This window comes from Lactuca virosa, chromosome 6, assembly GCF_052849685.1.
Source record: "Lactuca virosa cultivar CGN04683 chromosome 6, Lactuca_virosa_CGN04683_v6, whole genome shotgun sequence".
NCBI classification, from domain to species: Eukaryota; Viridiplantae; Streptophyta; class Magnoliopsida; order Asterales; family Asteraceae; genus Lactuca; species Lactuca virosa.
Window position 1 is genome coordinate 221,275,123 of NC_136431.1, and position 16,220 is coordinate 221,291,342.

General features: G+C 33.7%; 3 protein-coding genes across 4 annotated transcripts; 1 reads left to right on the forward strand and 2 right to left on the reverse strand.

Moving 5' to 3' along the window:
- Positions 1 to 3,023: 3,023 nt before the first annotated feature.
- LOC145118852 (uncharacterized) lies at positions 3,024 to 3,654 on the forward strand. Its single transcript, XM_079054514.1, has one exon. The coding sequence runs from the start codon at positions 3,090 to 3,092 to the stop codon at positions 3,444 to 3,446; it is 357 nt and encodes a 118-aa protein (XP_078910640.1). The 5' UTR covers positions 3,024 to 3,089; the 3' UTR covers positions 3,447 to 3,654.
- A 5,996-nt stretch (positions 3,655 to 9,650) lies between these two features.
- LOC145122810 (large ribosomal subunit protein eL30-like) lies at positions 9,651 to 11,086 on the reverse strand. The gene is made up of 6 exons (XM_079058379.1): positions 11,031 to 11,086; positions 10,554 to 10,594; positions 10,369 to 10,474; positions 10,145 to 10,246; positions 9,987 to 10,055; positions 9,651 to 9,892 (listed from the first exon to the last, which is right to left on the reverse strand). The coding sequence occupies exons 2-6, from the start codon at positions 10,572 to 10,574 to the stop codon at positions 9,852 to 9,854; spliced, it is 339 nt and encodes a 112-aa protein (XP_078914505.1). The 5' UTR covers positions 10,575 to 10,594; positions 11,031 to 11,086; the 3' UTR covers positions 9,651 to 9,851.
- Positions 11,087 to 13,828: 2,742 nt separating this feature from the next.
- Positions 13,829 to 15,873, reverse strand: LOC145120672 (DnaJ heat shock amino-terminal domain protein (DUF1977)). 2 transcript variants are annotated; one of them, XM_079056472.1, is made up of 3 exons: positions 15,741 to 15,873; positions 14,224 to 15,349; positions 13,829 to 14,149 (listed from the first exon to the last, which is right to left on the reverse strand). In XM_079056472.1, exon 2 carries the CDS (start codon positions 15,288 to 15,290, stop codon positions 14,226 to 14,228), a length of 1,065 nt encoding a protein of 354 aa, XP_078912598.1. In that variant the 5' UTR covers positions 15,291 to 15,349; positions 15,741 to 15,873; the 3' UTR covers positions 13,829 to 14,149; positions 14,224 to 14,225. The 2 variants fall into 2 exon arrangements, with proteins under 2 accessions (XP_078912598.1, XP_078912599.1); XM_079056473.1 differs by having other exon boundaries at positions 14,224 to 15,346; positions 15,741 to 15,870.
- Between the last annotated feature and the right edge of the window lie 347 nt (positions 15,874 to 16,220).

A 16,220-nucleotide genomic window follows, 5' to 3' on the forward strand; every position in this document is an offset into this window, starting at 1 on the left:
TTTTTTTGGGAAAAATAGTCGTTGGTCAAACAATCAAATAGGGGGGTGGGGGTGGGGGACTGCAACGGGTTGGATAACTAGTGATTCATGCATTTTGGTGATACCTTCTTTGTGTGGAGCTGGTTGAATAACTCATGATTTAGGCATATTAGAATTGAATTCGTAGCCAAAAAGCCTCGACTCCGTCCACCCTAAAGAATGACTACTTCAAGTAAAAATAAGATTTTTTTTTCGTAATCTATTTTGAATGAAAACATTTGTTATTAATATATTATAAAATGAAATAAAAAAATCGGAATAATTTTTTTTGTATTTTTCTAAAATTTACTAGTGTTGAGGAATAAAATTAATAAATTGTATAGCCCCAAAAATATCAACCCAACCCTACTTGTGCTAACTCTTCAAAACCTTTAAGGCATCTTTCTTTTATCAGCAGTAAACTTGTAAACTCTTTTAATGTAATATGAGGTTGTAACTTATTGGTGTTGATAATTCTTGCTAGTCTGCCATATAATAAATGAAAATGAGAATAATATATGTTGGATGGTAGTAGCTATGATTCGGATAATAGTTACCGACGAGTTAGGATTATTGTTTCCATGTCTTTATTGTGGAATTTAAATTCTTAGGCACTAGGAAGTAAAATGAATGGATTAGACATATATTATTCGTTGTTTCAAAATAAAAACCACATATTAAAAATAAAGCTAATATCATAAAAAACCTCATATATTGAGTTTTTATAGGATTAAACCTTAACTTTATTTTTTTTCTGAAAATACCTTGTGATTTTTCATATTTTCCAAAAATCCCTCAACTTTTATTTTTCTCCGAAAAAACCCTCAACCTCTTGACTTTTCGAAAAAGAAAACTACTAAAAAGGTCAAACCGAAAAAATGGAAAATGAAGTCTTTTTCAAGAAAAAAAAAGTTATGTTTATTCTTGGAAAAACACAAAATATAAGATCTTTTATGATATCCACCCTTAAATATTTTAAGAGATTTTAGTTGGGATAATGACTTAAAAGGGTAATATATTTTTTGATTTGTATACATTTGGTCATTGATTTTTTTTTTCATATTTAACCATTTAATTTTTTTTTTGTCCACATTCAGTCCTTATAACCAGCTACTCCAAGTTAAGTCAAAAAAATGACTTAATAAAGTAATATATTTTTCATTTTGTACACATTAGTCATTAATGTTTTTGTACACATTTAGTTCCTATGACCGATTTTTTTTTCCAGCTTTTGCCCACGACATCTTAAATAGGACAATCATTAATGAGGTGTTCTAATACGTGACTCGTCCTTCACTTATATCAGTAACCTAATTCACAAACGGGTCAAATAATATTGGTGCCCTAGTTTTCTCCAAGCAAAAGATGTATTCGTCTTCGGTTTCGTCTATCTTTATAGCATACAACGAGGGTGACCATGGAAGTGCCGAAAAGGCTGAAGTTGAATGGTGGAGAAGAATGTGATGAAGTTGTGAAAGCGGAGAACGTGAGGACGAGGAGAAGATGAAGAATTTGGAGCTTACTTATTTAACAGAAAATTACATAAATGAACCCTATATAGCATATAGAAAACAAATTATAAAACATTTCCTGTAATTTACAAAAAGGTCCCTTTGTAGAGATATTTTTACTGAAATAGTATTTTAAAGAATTACACAAATATAGTTGCCTAATAGCAAATTATGTTGCTATGTTGGGTACAATTACAAAAATGGTCTATGTGTTTCACTTAGATAAATATCAGTTACTTTTCACAAAGTTACGAAAATAATCTTATGCCTATAAGCAAAATTGTAAAAATAGTCCGTAGGTTTCACAAAATTACAGAAATGATCACACTCTCTAATAACAAATTTACCGAAATAATCCTTGTGTAAGAGAACATTAGAAAAATTATATCGAAGTTCGAAAATATAAAACCCGGCGGGCCATCCCACTAGTTGTATTTAAAAAAAATCCATTTTCTCAAATCATGATTTTGAAAAGAAAAAAAAAATCTGTTTACGAAACTGATGAATGAATTTTCAATACAAAAAAAAAAGATAAAAAAAAAAACTATTTATGTTTTGTGATACTATTTTTAAGCAAAATTTTGATGGTATAATTTGTAAAGCAATTTAGTAAAATATTAATTTCGGAAAGTTCTTTTCACTAAACCGATGATTATTTTGTGAGAATTATTCAAAATATAATTTGGTAATACGACATCACCTATTTTAGTTATTTTCAACGATTATCCCAATACAAAATTCCTAGATTTTCTATAACCTAAAAGACGTATCTAATTTCCGGCCAAATGTCACATCTAAATTGGATGTGTTGAACTCAATCTTTGAGTTTTGTTTCTATATATCTCAAATGTTTACATCCATTTAATTTCAAGTATAATCGAACAATTTCATTAGCTTCTATACATATACCTTTAAAAAGACATAAGAACAAATCCAACATTGACCAATTTTGTTATGTATTGGACCCATACAATACTCCATAGATCACATGAACTCATAAATCTTCCGCAATATATTTATTGGACCCATACAAGAGTCGAAGCTAATAATAATCCAACCTACAAAAATCACCTAGAAACTTGTTACATATCGTCCCACGACTTATGACTATATCTTGTGGGTAACCACTAAAAAGCAGAGCATTTTACTATGCAATGTCATCATTGATAAAAAAAAAATTATATGAGAAAAGTAACCAAATATTAAAATGGAAGGTAGAAATACAAATGCATCATTACACATCATTGCGACAATTCAACCACTAAAATATGTCCTGTCTACAATATACTAGGGTATGAGGATTGTTTGATCAATACGTGTAAAATAAATCTTATAAAAAAGTAAATTTATATAAACGTTTATACTAAATTTATATATCGACATAAGAGTTACATAGCATATATAGTTACATTTTAATAGTTTTAAAATACTTGTTTTTATCAGTTTATGATTATTTTTCTATTAAGCGCGTCCTTTTCAAACAGCACCATTCATTCATATCTATTTCAAGACAAACACCACCCCATTCACATCTCATCTAGCTCCACACTGAAATCAGAAATGATAGAGGAAAGAAGAGGAGCTCCCTATGGAATACTACTCGCCGTCGTGGTGGTGGTGTTGATCGGAATCCCTATGTTCCTAGGCGACGGAGGTGAAGCCGTGACAGAGTTCATAGCCGAGCTTCTCAGCCCATTAGGTCTCTTACTCCTTCCCATCGTCCTCCTGTTACTCATTCAATATCTCTCCTCCGATTCTGGATCTTTCGTCTCCAACATCTTCTCCACCGGTGAACCTAACTCTATCCACCGTGCCAGTGGATCTCCGGTCGGCGTCGGACTTGTCCTCCTCCTCGTAATCTTCCTTCTTTACAACAAGTTCTCCATCTTCGGCGGCGATGAAGATTCCGACGAGTAGCTCTTGTTTGTTACTCCTCAGTTTACTTGGATCTCATCATTTTGTTGTTATTTAGTTTACACGTATATGTATAGAAGTATATTCACTATATTGTATTTGTCATTTTGCATCTGTTTGACAGGAATACCCATGATCTTTGGGGGTAATTTTCCGATATTTTGTAGATGACGTTGGGGGTAATATAGTCATTGTTGATTTTCATTTTTCACTTTTTGTTTTGAGTTTTGGAAAATAATGACGTTGGGGTATCACAAACCCACAAAGTAATTTTTGGTTTTCTTTTTATTTCGAATTGTTTTTTACTTGTTGGATTCTTGTATTGTGTTGGCTTTAAAAAGAATCATTGCACTTGAATATAATTAAGCATTTAGAATTGTTGTATTTTTTATAAAACCAGAGACTTGTAAAGAAATACATGGGAGCCAAGTACGTGTTTCCAGGATTTTGTAGCCTCCTTCCTTGAGGGCAAAACCGTAAATAGTGTTGTTGACATGACCATAGTAGCTTCCGGCGCGTGAGCACCACTCAATTCTTGGCACGTGACCAGATCTGTGGAGTGCTGAATGGATCCCACTTTTAAGATCGGTCTCGATGGAAAATAAAATAAGACAGCACAGCATGTTACTATTTCTTTTTTAAGCCTCGGCCGCGGAGGGGCTTATATAATTTTCATCTTAAGTAATTCACATATGTTTTTGCGTTTTAGTACCATCATTAAAATTTGTTGGCAATTCACCTGAACTAGTAATTTAAATAAATTGATATAAATCTAAATAACAGTAGACCTAATCATTATAATAACCAAAAAAGAAGGTGTTTTTTGTTTTCTTTTGATTTTTTTTTGAAAGAAAAGTCTCATCTAACGAGGATGTCCAAATCACAACTAATCCGTTGTGTGATCATGAGGCTATGCATCATGTCATGACACTTCAAACGAACCTTCATGGCCACAAGAGCGAAAGACAATAATTAGATTCAAGCTTGAGTATATGAGATATCATCCACATCGCCAAAGTGTTTCACTGATGGGCAATTATTCGAAGGTAATTGATTCGTACATAACAATTTTTTGACATACACAATAATAACATGTTTTTTTTTTGCATATTGTACAACTCATATAAATCATAAATTGTTGTGTATGATAAAAAAATTGTTGTGTACGAATCAAATCCCTATTCAAATCGTTAAAAAAAGAAAGTGTTGGACACTTAGAATACACAACACCAAAGAAAAAATAGCCAAATTGTTAGAGTTGTGAAGTTATTATATAAATGATCTCACTCACTGTTTATGAACACACTTATTGAAGACTCTTATTTAACTTGGCTCTTTATGAATTCTCATTTAACACCTTATCCAACCACTATATAAATATGTTAAAACATAACATGGTTGACACCAAAGCTAAAACAAGTCTTTCACTATCATAATTAACTCTTAAGCTTTGCTTTCCTTTTCACTCCGCAAATGTCTTCCGAATGATCTAAAATCGCCCATAAATTTGAGCGTACTTTAACTTCTAGTGATTAGCTCAGATGATGCCTAATATAATAAAAGGATGATGTATTGATCATAAAGGCTTATTTTTGAAAAAAAAAATGAGAAAGACTTGCCATCAAATCAGCACATAAAGAAAGTATTCTAGTATAAACCGAACAAAAAAAGAAATGGAAAACCAATACAATGAAAGAACTCCATGATGCTAAATAGTGGACAAGATAGACCAAATGTAAGGTTGGTCGTAAATAGTTAGCTTATGAAGTGATTATGGATGATATTTTGGTGCACAGACATGCGTTTATGGGTTAAAGCAAAATAAGCATACGAGTTTCCTGAATTAAAAAAAAAAAAAACAAAAAAAAAAAAAAAAAAAAACAAACAAACAAACTAACATGTGGTGTCTTTCATCTCATATTCAAATCGACCATGGTGTACATTATTTTTAGGTTAAGCAATGTTACTTGACTAACATAATAGTTTTTTTAGAACGGCTTACACATGCACATATTATTCTACTCTTAAATCTATACATTTTGTCCACAACCGGACTTGAAACTTTCACCTTTGGCTCAGAGGCACTTATCTGTCAACTCTTGATACCGATGGGCCAATGACCCTTTAGTGATTAACATAGTAGTCAATATGGTAAATTAAATATATCATCATTTAAGTAACTATAGTGACATATGGGTACATCAACCTGGTGTTCGGTCTGCCAACATCTGTACTACCTACATGTACATCACCACATAGTGTTAAATGTGGTGTTGTGCCTTAATATCATCAACCAACTTCTTAATGATATCGTTTGTGGTGGTGTCTCAATAGACCAACTTCTTAGTGATATCGTTTGTGGCGGTGCATGTGGTGGTGGTCCCGATAGGGTTGATTGTAAAATTTGCATAAGTGAATCCTCATGATTATGTTGCTTCCGCTTTTATGGTGGCGAAATACGTGGTGACAGATGTGGAGGTGGTGTGAGTGAGATTATCTACATATATGTTGAAGGAGGTACATCAATCCTCTCGATCCATACCAAGTTGTACGACTAGTTAGTTTTTTGTTACTCTATAATGGAAAGTAACCTTTCTATAGACGTACTACCCGCCTGATTATAAAGTAAAATATTACTTAACCCCTAGGGGATTATCTAATCGACAACTTTGGAAGAAGCATGCCATGGATATTGATGCGGTTTGGAGATCTGATCTTAAACGGAAAGCTAGGTTGAAATGGGATGTTGATGTAGACGATAATACTAAGTTTTTTCAAGGAATTGTTAACAAAAAAAAAACGTATTTCTGGTTTAAATATTGATGGGAATTGGGTGAACCAACCGGAGTTGATCAAAAAGGAAGTTTGGGAGTTTTTTTTCCTTGAAATCTAATGAACCTATGTATTCTCGGCCTAAACTGATGAGCAGTAGATTTAAAAAGATCTCTGATGAAGACAAGACGGTTCTTACTAAACCTTTTCCTGAAATGGAAATCAAAGAAGCGGTTTGGTGTTGTGATAATGATAGGGCCCCGGGGCCAGATGGCTTCACCTTCATATTCTTAAAAAGGTATTGGAATTTAATCAAAAATAATATTTTCTTGTTTGTGAAAGACTTTGGTGATTCTGGTATGCTTGCTAAAGGATGTAACTCCTCCTTTATATCTTTAATCTCAAAAGTTAGAGATCCTCTCAACTTGAAGGATTATAGGCCGATGAATCTTGTGGGATGTCTCTATAAAGTGATTTCTAAAGTTCTGGCGAACCGACTTAAGGGTGTGATTGACAAAATTATCATTCCGGAGCAATCAACATATGTGGGGGTCGGAGTATTTTGGATGGTCCACTCTTGCTAAATGAAGTCTATACTTGGTCAAACAAAGCGAAGAAGAAAAGCTTGATTTTTAAAGTTGATTTTGACAAAGCTTTTGCCTCTTTGAGTTGGGAGTTTTTTGATTATGTTATGGATCAAATGGGGTTTGGATGAAAATGGAGAAGATAGATTATGGGTTGTTTTTCCTCGGGAAGGGCTTCCGTTTTGATCAATGGTTTTCCTACCATGGAGTTTGATATTAGAAGAGGTGCTAGGCAAGGCGATCATTTGTCCTCTTTTCTCTTTATAATCGCGATGGAGGGTCTTCATGTGTCTATGGAAGCAGGTTGTGATCTTCATTACTTTCGGGGTATTATACTTTTGAATGGGTGTACCTCTCTTTCTCATCTCATGTATTATACATTGGAAATAAATTTTATTAACCTCGGTAGGTTACTTTGTTACTTCTTCTTCTCGTCTGGCTTAAAGGTGAATTTATATAAAAGTAAGGTGTATGGTATTGGGGTTGATAATATTGAGGTGGAAAGACTTGCTAGCATTTTGAAATGTGAATCCGCCTCCTTTCCTTTTACTTATCTTGGCTTGGTGGAGCCAATATGAAGCTAGCAAAAAATTGGGGTCCTTTTGTTGATAAATTGATGGCTAGGCTTTCTAAATGGAAAGCAAAATCCTTGTCACTTGGCGGTCGACTTACACTTGTTAATTCAGTGCTCAATAGCCTTCTTTTATATTATTTTTCACTTTTAGAGCTCCAAAAAAGGTTTTAAGTATCCTTGAAGGGATTAGAAGGAGGTTTCTATGGGGAGGTGATGAAGATAGAAATAAGATAAATTGGGTTGCGTGGGATATTGTCACTAAGCCAAAGATTGAAGGTGGTTTAGGAGTTGGTTCTCTCGTCTCAGCTAATTTGGCTCTACTTCCTAAATGGTGGTGGCGCTTGAAAAACGGGTACGATTCCTTTTGGTTTTCATGTATTATAAGCATTCACAACATAAAACTTATAGATGGTAAACCTTTGGCAAAAAAATCCTTGAATCGTGTGTGGTTAAGTATATATCTCAACTACACATAGATCTCGGTGATACATGTGTTAATTTAAATGATCTTTTCAAAAGAGTAGTCCTTATTGGTGACAAAACTTTCTTTTGGAAGGATACATGGTGTGGGGATGTGGCTTTGAAAGATCTTTGTCCTAATTTATGTGTTAAAGACAAATAAAGATTGTAAGGTTGTTGATATAGTGAAAAGGGGGGCTAATATGGAGGCTTGGTGGAATTGGAGTTGGTCGAGAATACTAAGAAGCAAAGGGAGAGAAGCTGATCAATTGTCCATGTTATCTAATTGTTAAATTCTTTTCAATTCTCAACGAGATGTGATAAATGGCATTGGGCTGGTGGTGGAGGAAATTCCTTTTCTGTAAAGGCTGTTCGATTAGCTATTGATGCTTCGAGGGGTGGTATGGTTACGCCCTTCATAGGAGTGAACTGGATCCCGCTAAAAGTCATCTGTTTTGCGTGGAAGATGCTTAAAAATAGAATTTTCACCTTAATCAATCTTTCCAAGAGGGAGGTTGCCGTTTCTTCAACTCTTTGTCCCTTATGTCACTCAGTGGATGAAGATTTAGACGATGTTTTTTTCTCATGTCATGTTGCATCGCAAGTTTGGAGTTGGTTGGTCAATTGGTCTTCCATTTTTCCGAATATACCCCTGAATTGCTTGGAGTTGTTGGAGATGATAAATTCAACTACTGGAAGTAAAAAAGATGAAAAAATTGAGGCTCTCTCTTGTTTACACTACTTTATGGATTATCTGGCGGACGACATTAGTGCTCTTTACTTTTAACTGGATTAATAATATATCTAATCTTTGTAAAATAGATTGGGCTAGCTGGAGCATGTCTCCCATATCGAATGTTTTTTTGTAATATGGCTCGAGCTTCTCGCTTAACCGTCTTTTCGTTTTAATAATGTTGCTTGCCGTTCAACAAAAAAAAAGTAAGAATCATACCTTCTCAAACCTCTATGTCAATCAAGCAATTAAGTTTGAATATTTTTCTAACCTTCATCCATGCAAAGACTTAAGGTATCACAATCGGTTTTCGAATAACTAAAGTCTCGCTACATGTCATCAATTTCCAAAGGAAGTGTATAAACATCAGCTCTCTCTCCAGTACAGAGAGATTAAACGTCTGTTGAAGTGAGAAATTAAACGTCTGTTGAGGTACGACTCCCTAAAAACTAAAAAGTGACTCACACGTTGGGATCTATTATATCTTAGAAAGTCTTTTCCCACCAAATTACGGGTTACACTTTATCATCAAGAAGCATCATGTTGAAATATCAAAACATCGAGTGAGTAAAATATAAACTAAGGGTTCAATTTCAGACATGTTAATCGGATTTTATTGTAAAATTTACATTTCAAACATACTTTTTAAGAAACAACCAAACTACTAGAACACACGGACAACCTATTTGAAGTGAAAACCCTATCCATTTCAGACAAGGTCTTATGGTTTCAAACTACAGTTTCCATTACAGACCAGAGATTTTCATTTTTATACAACATAAAATGTAACGAGAATTTAGAATTCAAAAAAGTTGTTTTCTGGTGGACCCACAATCTATTATCATTCTGACGAGTACATGGTTTTTTACTATGTATCAGTGTAAACTGTTATTTCGAGAGGCAACATGTACTTCATATTTCGGTATTTCCTTTAACATAAATACATGGGTGAAATTCATATGTAGGATCCAAAACGATTGCAGGTTACAGTGGTTGCATTAGACCTTTTAATATTAATACAAACTAAAATGTGTGATTAACTGAGAAAAATAACAAAATATAATGGTTTTTATATAGTTAAGCCATTATCTAAAAATCTTAAAAAATATTAGACGAACTTTTGGCGATCAAGTATTTCAAGAAAAAATCACGAGGTCAAACAACACAATACAAGGCCACTGGATCACTATACTAACAAAACCATTCCAAAACTCAAAAGGGTAATATACTTTGCCAAAAAGTTGGAATAAATATCAAAAACAAAAAGAGTACAAACTTTAAATCTTTCACTGGTCACCTGGAAGACTTTTGATGATATCGGAATCACCTAAAACAATAAAAACCCAAACCAACTTAATAATTTATCAATCAAATTAAATTTGATAATCTTATAATTATAAAACCCTTTTCAATTCCATTACCTGCATCAATGATACTTAAACATGACACCCGGAAATACTTCCCACATGCAGTTCCAAGATCAACATTGTCTAAATCATAAATTAATGTAAAAGATAATCAATTTCAAGTGACATATGGAGCTTATGTTTAAAAGAACATACAAAGTAAAGACACTTACTTCCATTGTAATGATGAACCCCAACCTTGGCAAGCATTGCATAGTACTCAATCTCAGATTTCCTCAAGGGTGGACAATTGTTGGAAATAATGATCAGTTTACCTACCAAAAGATGCAATATCAATTCTAGATTCCAATTTCAATGCCAACAACATACAAGATCGATCTAATTCAACCAAACAAAAAAAAAGGATAGTTATTTGGATTATGGAATTTAAATGCACCTTTGGAGCTTCTGAGGGACTCAAGAACAGTCTTGTAACCAAGAGTGTACTTTCCACTCTTCATTACAAGAGCCAGCCTGTTGTTGATACTCTCATGAGTCTTCTTCTGCAAACATAAACGAAAAACATTATACAAATGACCAGGCAATTCGGCTAAAAACTGACGAGAAGGGAACAGGGTGTACCGTTTTCTTTCCTGACACCATTGTTGATTCTAATAGAGGAACTAAAATTCGAATGAAAATCAGATTAGAACAACAACTTAAGCCATTTAAAACTGATTACAATAATAGTCACAATCAATCGAGTTAAAAGGGTGTTATTTCACATTCAACAATCAACACAATGTTGCCTTCTATGAGAATACTGAAAGGTTTTCCATTCAAAAGCTGACATTTTTATTTAAAAACAAACACGATTATAAATTATTCAAACTTCTGAAAAATAAACAAATGAAGAGCGAGGCCGATGATGAACATATGAAGATGAAAACAAAATTTAAAACCTACTCCACAGTTTCCTTCATCAAACGTATGCCATGTATTACACAAAATTGAAACAAAAGCTTAAAAACACACCAATTGCAGTTAACGGATGGAAATCAACGGTGAAGCATATGTTTGGGTTTGTTTATATGAGAGTAAATGATGTACAAAACATACCTGCAAAAGTCAAGAGTTGCTCCGGCGCGATTCAGTTGGGGTATGAGTAAATGGAACCCTAATTCCGATTGATAAACTATATACACATAGGCATAGTGGGCTGGGCTTATGGGCTTTGTTTCAATAACCAAAAAAAATTGACCCGATGGATCAATGATTATCTAAAATACACTTGGTCTATTGATCACAAATCTTTAATTCCTCGGAAAAGAAAAGTTACTAATATATGTTCTATATATTTTATATTGATAAATGGAAATTGAACATTTACTTGTACTAATGGGATATATTCCAATGATACAAGATAATGTCAAAAAAAATTGATAAGTTTTTTAAAAAGTCAACGCCATAGTATCACACACTTATAGATTGTAAACAAACCAACGTTCAACGAATCGTTCGTGATCCGTTCGGCAGAAAGTTCGTTTATATTCGTTTATTTAATAAATGAACGAACACGAACACGATTCATTGTTCGTTTAGTTAAACGAATGAACATGAACATTGATGTTGTTCGTTCATTTATATTTGTTTGTTTACGTTCGTTTAGTTGTGTGTTTGTGTGTGTGTATAGTACGTTCAAATGTGGATGACATCTATTGTGTGAACGTGTGTGGATAGTGTTATTTTGTGAGAATAACTAACGCCTTGTTCCCGAGTTTTTTTGCAAATTCATTAAAGGAAAGGGAATGAAAAGTTTGACAGAAAGAAAGAGAGGTGAAGGAAAATATTCATTATTTCGTGTTCCCGAGTTCGAAGGAAATGAAAGGAAAATTTTAAGTTTTGTGTTCCCGAGTTAGGAGGAAAAAAGAAAATAAAATTTAAAATTTTCCTTCCCCTCACTTTCTTCCAAATCCGTCCAATTTGGAAGGAAAATATGACTCCAAAATCCTTCCCCGCCCCTTACTTTCCGTCCATTAATGAAACTCGGGAACACGGTTTTCCTTCGACACCCCTCACTTTCTCTCCGTATCCTCCCATTTCTCTCCTTAAGTAGAACTCGGGAACAAGGCGTAAGAGAATAAATAATTTAGTAAAATGAATACGTTCAACCTCACATAACTATTATCATTTATATGTATTCTTACTAATTCTCATTCATTATTGTTCTCACGCATCCTTATTCGTTCATTCTCATTCTTGCAAAATACAATTATCAAGAACATATTATGATAGAATGAAAATCATTAGAAAAAAATCTATAATACCCTTATAGACGATTTAATTAGTAAGAATGTGTGTTAATAACGATAATTATGTGAGATTGAACGTATTCACATTACCAAACAACATAATTCTTTTATTCATTTTCACAGAATAGCATTGTCCACACACATTCGCACAATAGATGTTCATCCACATATGAATATATGGTTGTTATGCATGTAACCTTAGGTACAGAACTAATAATACTACATTGTTTTGACTTAAAACTATTTTTATCATATGCTTTGGTATAATACATGTATTTATGTATAGTTCTTTGTTTGGATGTTAATGACCGTTTATCTTTATTTATCTTCATTTAGGTTTTTTTATTTCCGTTCGTTTATGTTGATTTATATTCGTTTACATCCGTTCATTTACGTTCGTTTATATTTGTTCTTTTATGTTCATTCATTTATGTTCGTTTAGCATCTTAATAAACGAACATTAACAAAATAATTTCTTAAACGAACGAACATGAACAAGAAAATTTGTTCATTTATATGTTCGTGTTCGTTCATTTGTTTGATTAAACTTAAACAAACGAACATAAACAAGTCTCGTCCGTGTTCGTTCGATTCATTTATAGTCCTACCCATGTATATGCGGAAAATTACATATTATGGTTCTGCATTACTGAAACAACTATACACCGAACGACTACATGATTGCTTGCCAACTAGACTATTCATACAAAATTACACACTTACTTAAATCTACTGAGCTACAATGGCTCTTCTTAAGGTTGAGCGATTCTATTGAGATTGATTGGCTTTGTGTGCTTGTGTAACAACCATATCCCCTCCTTTATTTTGCAAAAAAGAACACCCTGTTTTTTGGTGACCTTTAAAGAGACTAGAATGTCCGTCTGAAGACAAGCACAATGGTTATGATTACAAGAAATCAAATAGTGTTTAGAAGATGTTTATATCCTAAAAGATAACATAATTATATGCAATAAACACTCATATAACGGCTTAATAAGGTTCCTTGGCTTTTGCATATTGAGTGTTGAACTTTGTGCATTTTTTCTACACCAAAAAGGCCAAAGCATATGCTTCAACGGGTATCACACAAGAATAGATTATAAAACTCTAATAAAATGACACATCATAACTCAACTGATAAAATACATTTCATAGCATTACACAGTCCGCTCCGTTTTCGGGATCGCGACTTACCCAAACTTTAACCTTAAAGACGCCCAGGAAAATAACATTGTATTTTTCTTTTTATCAATATAGGCAATACACTTTAGTTTTTACTCATAATAGAAGTGTATCTACATTTCTTTAACAATAACAACAACATACTTACACATTGTATAGCATCAACGTTGCAACATATTTACATTTGTTTACACCTAAGTACCTAACGGAAACATACCAACAATTCCTTACCCATAAAAATTACATACTTACATTTCTTTACTAAAATATCAAAATGTAATGAAAAGAAATACATTTCCCATGTTAGCAATGAAATGAAAGTATGGATAAAAAACATAAAGCACGCTTTCTCGGTAAAAGAAACTATAAGTACATTGTCCATTGCTATTATTGGTAAAAACTAAAGTCCATTGCCCATATTGGTAAAGAGAATAAAGTACGTTGCTATTACGTGAAATCCGACCAAACTCAAACAACCATTCATCACTTAGTCAAAGGACCTTTATTTTCTCAAAACACTATCTATATGCTCTCATAACATTTTCAGAGATTCAACCTGTTAACAACATAGTAAACCTTTACTAGGTTGTACATATACTAATTCACCTGAATCTGAATCAACCAAACGCTCATACACAACACAAAAAAAGTTTAACCCAAATAACAAGAGAGATTCAGCTACTTTAAAAAACGCAAATCATCAGAGCATTTGAAAAGGAATTTCATCATTGCGTCTTCTTGCATCTACACATCCAAAGAACTCCATGAATCAGAAAATATTTAACAGAAGCATTAATAATAAGGAGAATTGAGCTAACCTTCAATATACTCCTAGGCTTCGAAGCTTGTCACAGTGAGGAGTTGGCAAGTTTCTGTTCCATGTACGCCTCTGTTGTTCCACATTACAATAACGCCAAAGAATATTTTTATAATCTCTGACAACACTCTTCTCAATATTACCCCTTGCAGGACTTCCAACAGGGTATTTATTATCAAACTCAGAGGATTTCACATAAAACTCCACTCCATATTCCTCAGTCATCTTTGAAAACTGATAAGTATAGTTTCTTTGTAATGAATATTCAGGCTCAGAAAATGGAAGACAAGCAAGCACTATGATTAGCAAAAATGGTAACAGCTGAAGAAGCAACATCAGATTAGGACCCGTTGCTCCACCTGTATCCTCCCTCGCCTGCCCGCCTGCCCCTGCCCCTGCCCCTGCCCGTCTAGTCCTGTATACATGAGCTGCCCGAAACATGTCCCCTTGACCGAAAAACGACCTAAAGATCTCATCAGCATCAAATTCATCTTCAAACACACTTTGTCCTGTTCTCCTTCTTCTTCTCCTTACATTATACTGATTGTTATACTCTTCTCCTTCACCCAAACCTGTTTGATCATACTGTCTTCTCAACCCTTCATCACTCAGACACTTGAATGCTTTGCCAACTTTCTTGAATGCCTCTTCAGATCCAGGGGCTTTGTTCTTATCAGGATGAACTTTCAATGATAATTTCCTGTAAGCTTTCTTAATCTCATCAACAGAACAAGTCTTTTCAACACCAAGAATCTCGTAATAGTCTGTGTTTCTTCTGATCTTACGAACTAATTGGACATGTTCCTCTGTGTAATTTGCATCTCCATTCATACCCTCAACATGCTTTCCATTCACAGGCTTGTTTTCAACATGATTTTTACCGTTTGATGAACTTGGATTTGCAGAATCAAGATTCTCACAGGTTGCTAAAAGATCAGCTACACTTAGATTATGGTTTAGCCTCTGAGCAATGCCGATGAACTTCAAAGCACGCTCCTTGTTACCAGATGCAATCGCTTCTTTAGCAATGGCAACACACTTCATTGCTTCATCCTTATTACCATCCATGATGATTGAAGAAAGGAGATACCCCACAGCCTTATACTAACCACTCACATACACGACTACTGGAAGCAATTTTCAAAAATTAGGGTTCGTGAGTAATCACAAAAACTGAAGCCAAGTACTGGGAAATTAGCATAATATCATTGAGTTAAAGATCCCCAGTTTTATGTTTTTAACAAATATAGAAACATCAAAGCATCGGGCGATAAATTAAATGCATCCTAGGGTCTCAATATGATAGGTCCCATCTGAATCGCAGATATTAATAAGTAAACTGAAACACAAATGATGACAAGAATAGGTAAATGGAATTGAGTATTGAAGAACAGGAAGATAATCCAGGTTATTCCAATTGATGAATGAATTTATACAAGCAAATATTGAACTAGAAATCACATAATCACATATTTTTAAACTATTGAGAGTAAGGAAGTAGAGGCAAAATCCGCTAACCTTACGTAAGAACATAAATCGGACGATCGAAGAATTTGAGATCTCCGCTACCTAAATCCTATCGCAGCTGTAAATTTGTGGTAGCATGTCATCCAGAGTCAATCAACGGAGTAGTACTGCAATGGCTTCTCTCATTCGCTGAATGGTATATAACAATTATGGTCCCTATAGTAAACATAATTCACGTTTAGTCCCCTAGCAATGATAATTTGTAAACTCAATAAAAATTCATGCCCTAGCAATGATAATACAAAGATATTAACATTTGGATTGGCCGATTTAGTACTTGACATTTCCTTCCACGCTAACATTGAATATGGCAGTATGAGAGGAACATTATGAGTTCAAGAGTTGATACTAATGAAATGCATGTGTGATTGTTAGTTTATAGTTGTCCATGTAAATACTTTAGTTTATTTGAGATATTGTTGTTTTTTGCTTTGCAACGAATTGAATACCACGTTTTAACAAATTAACTGC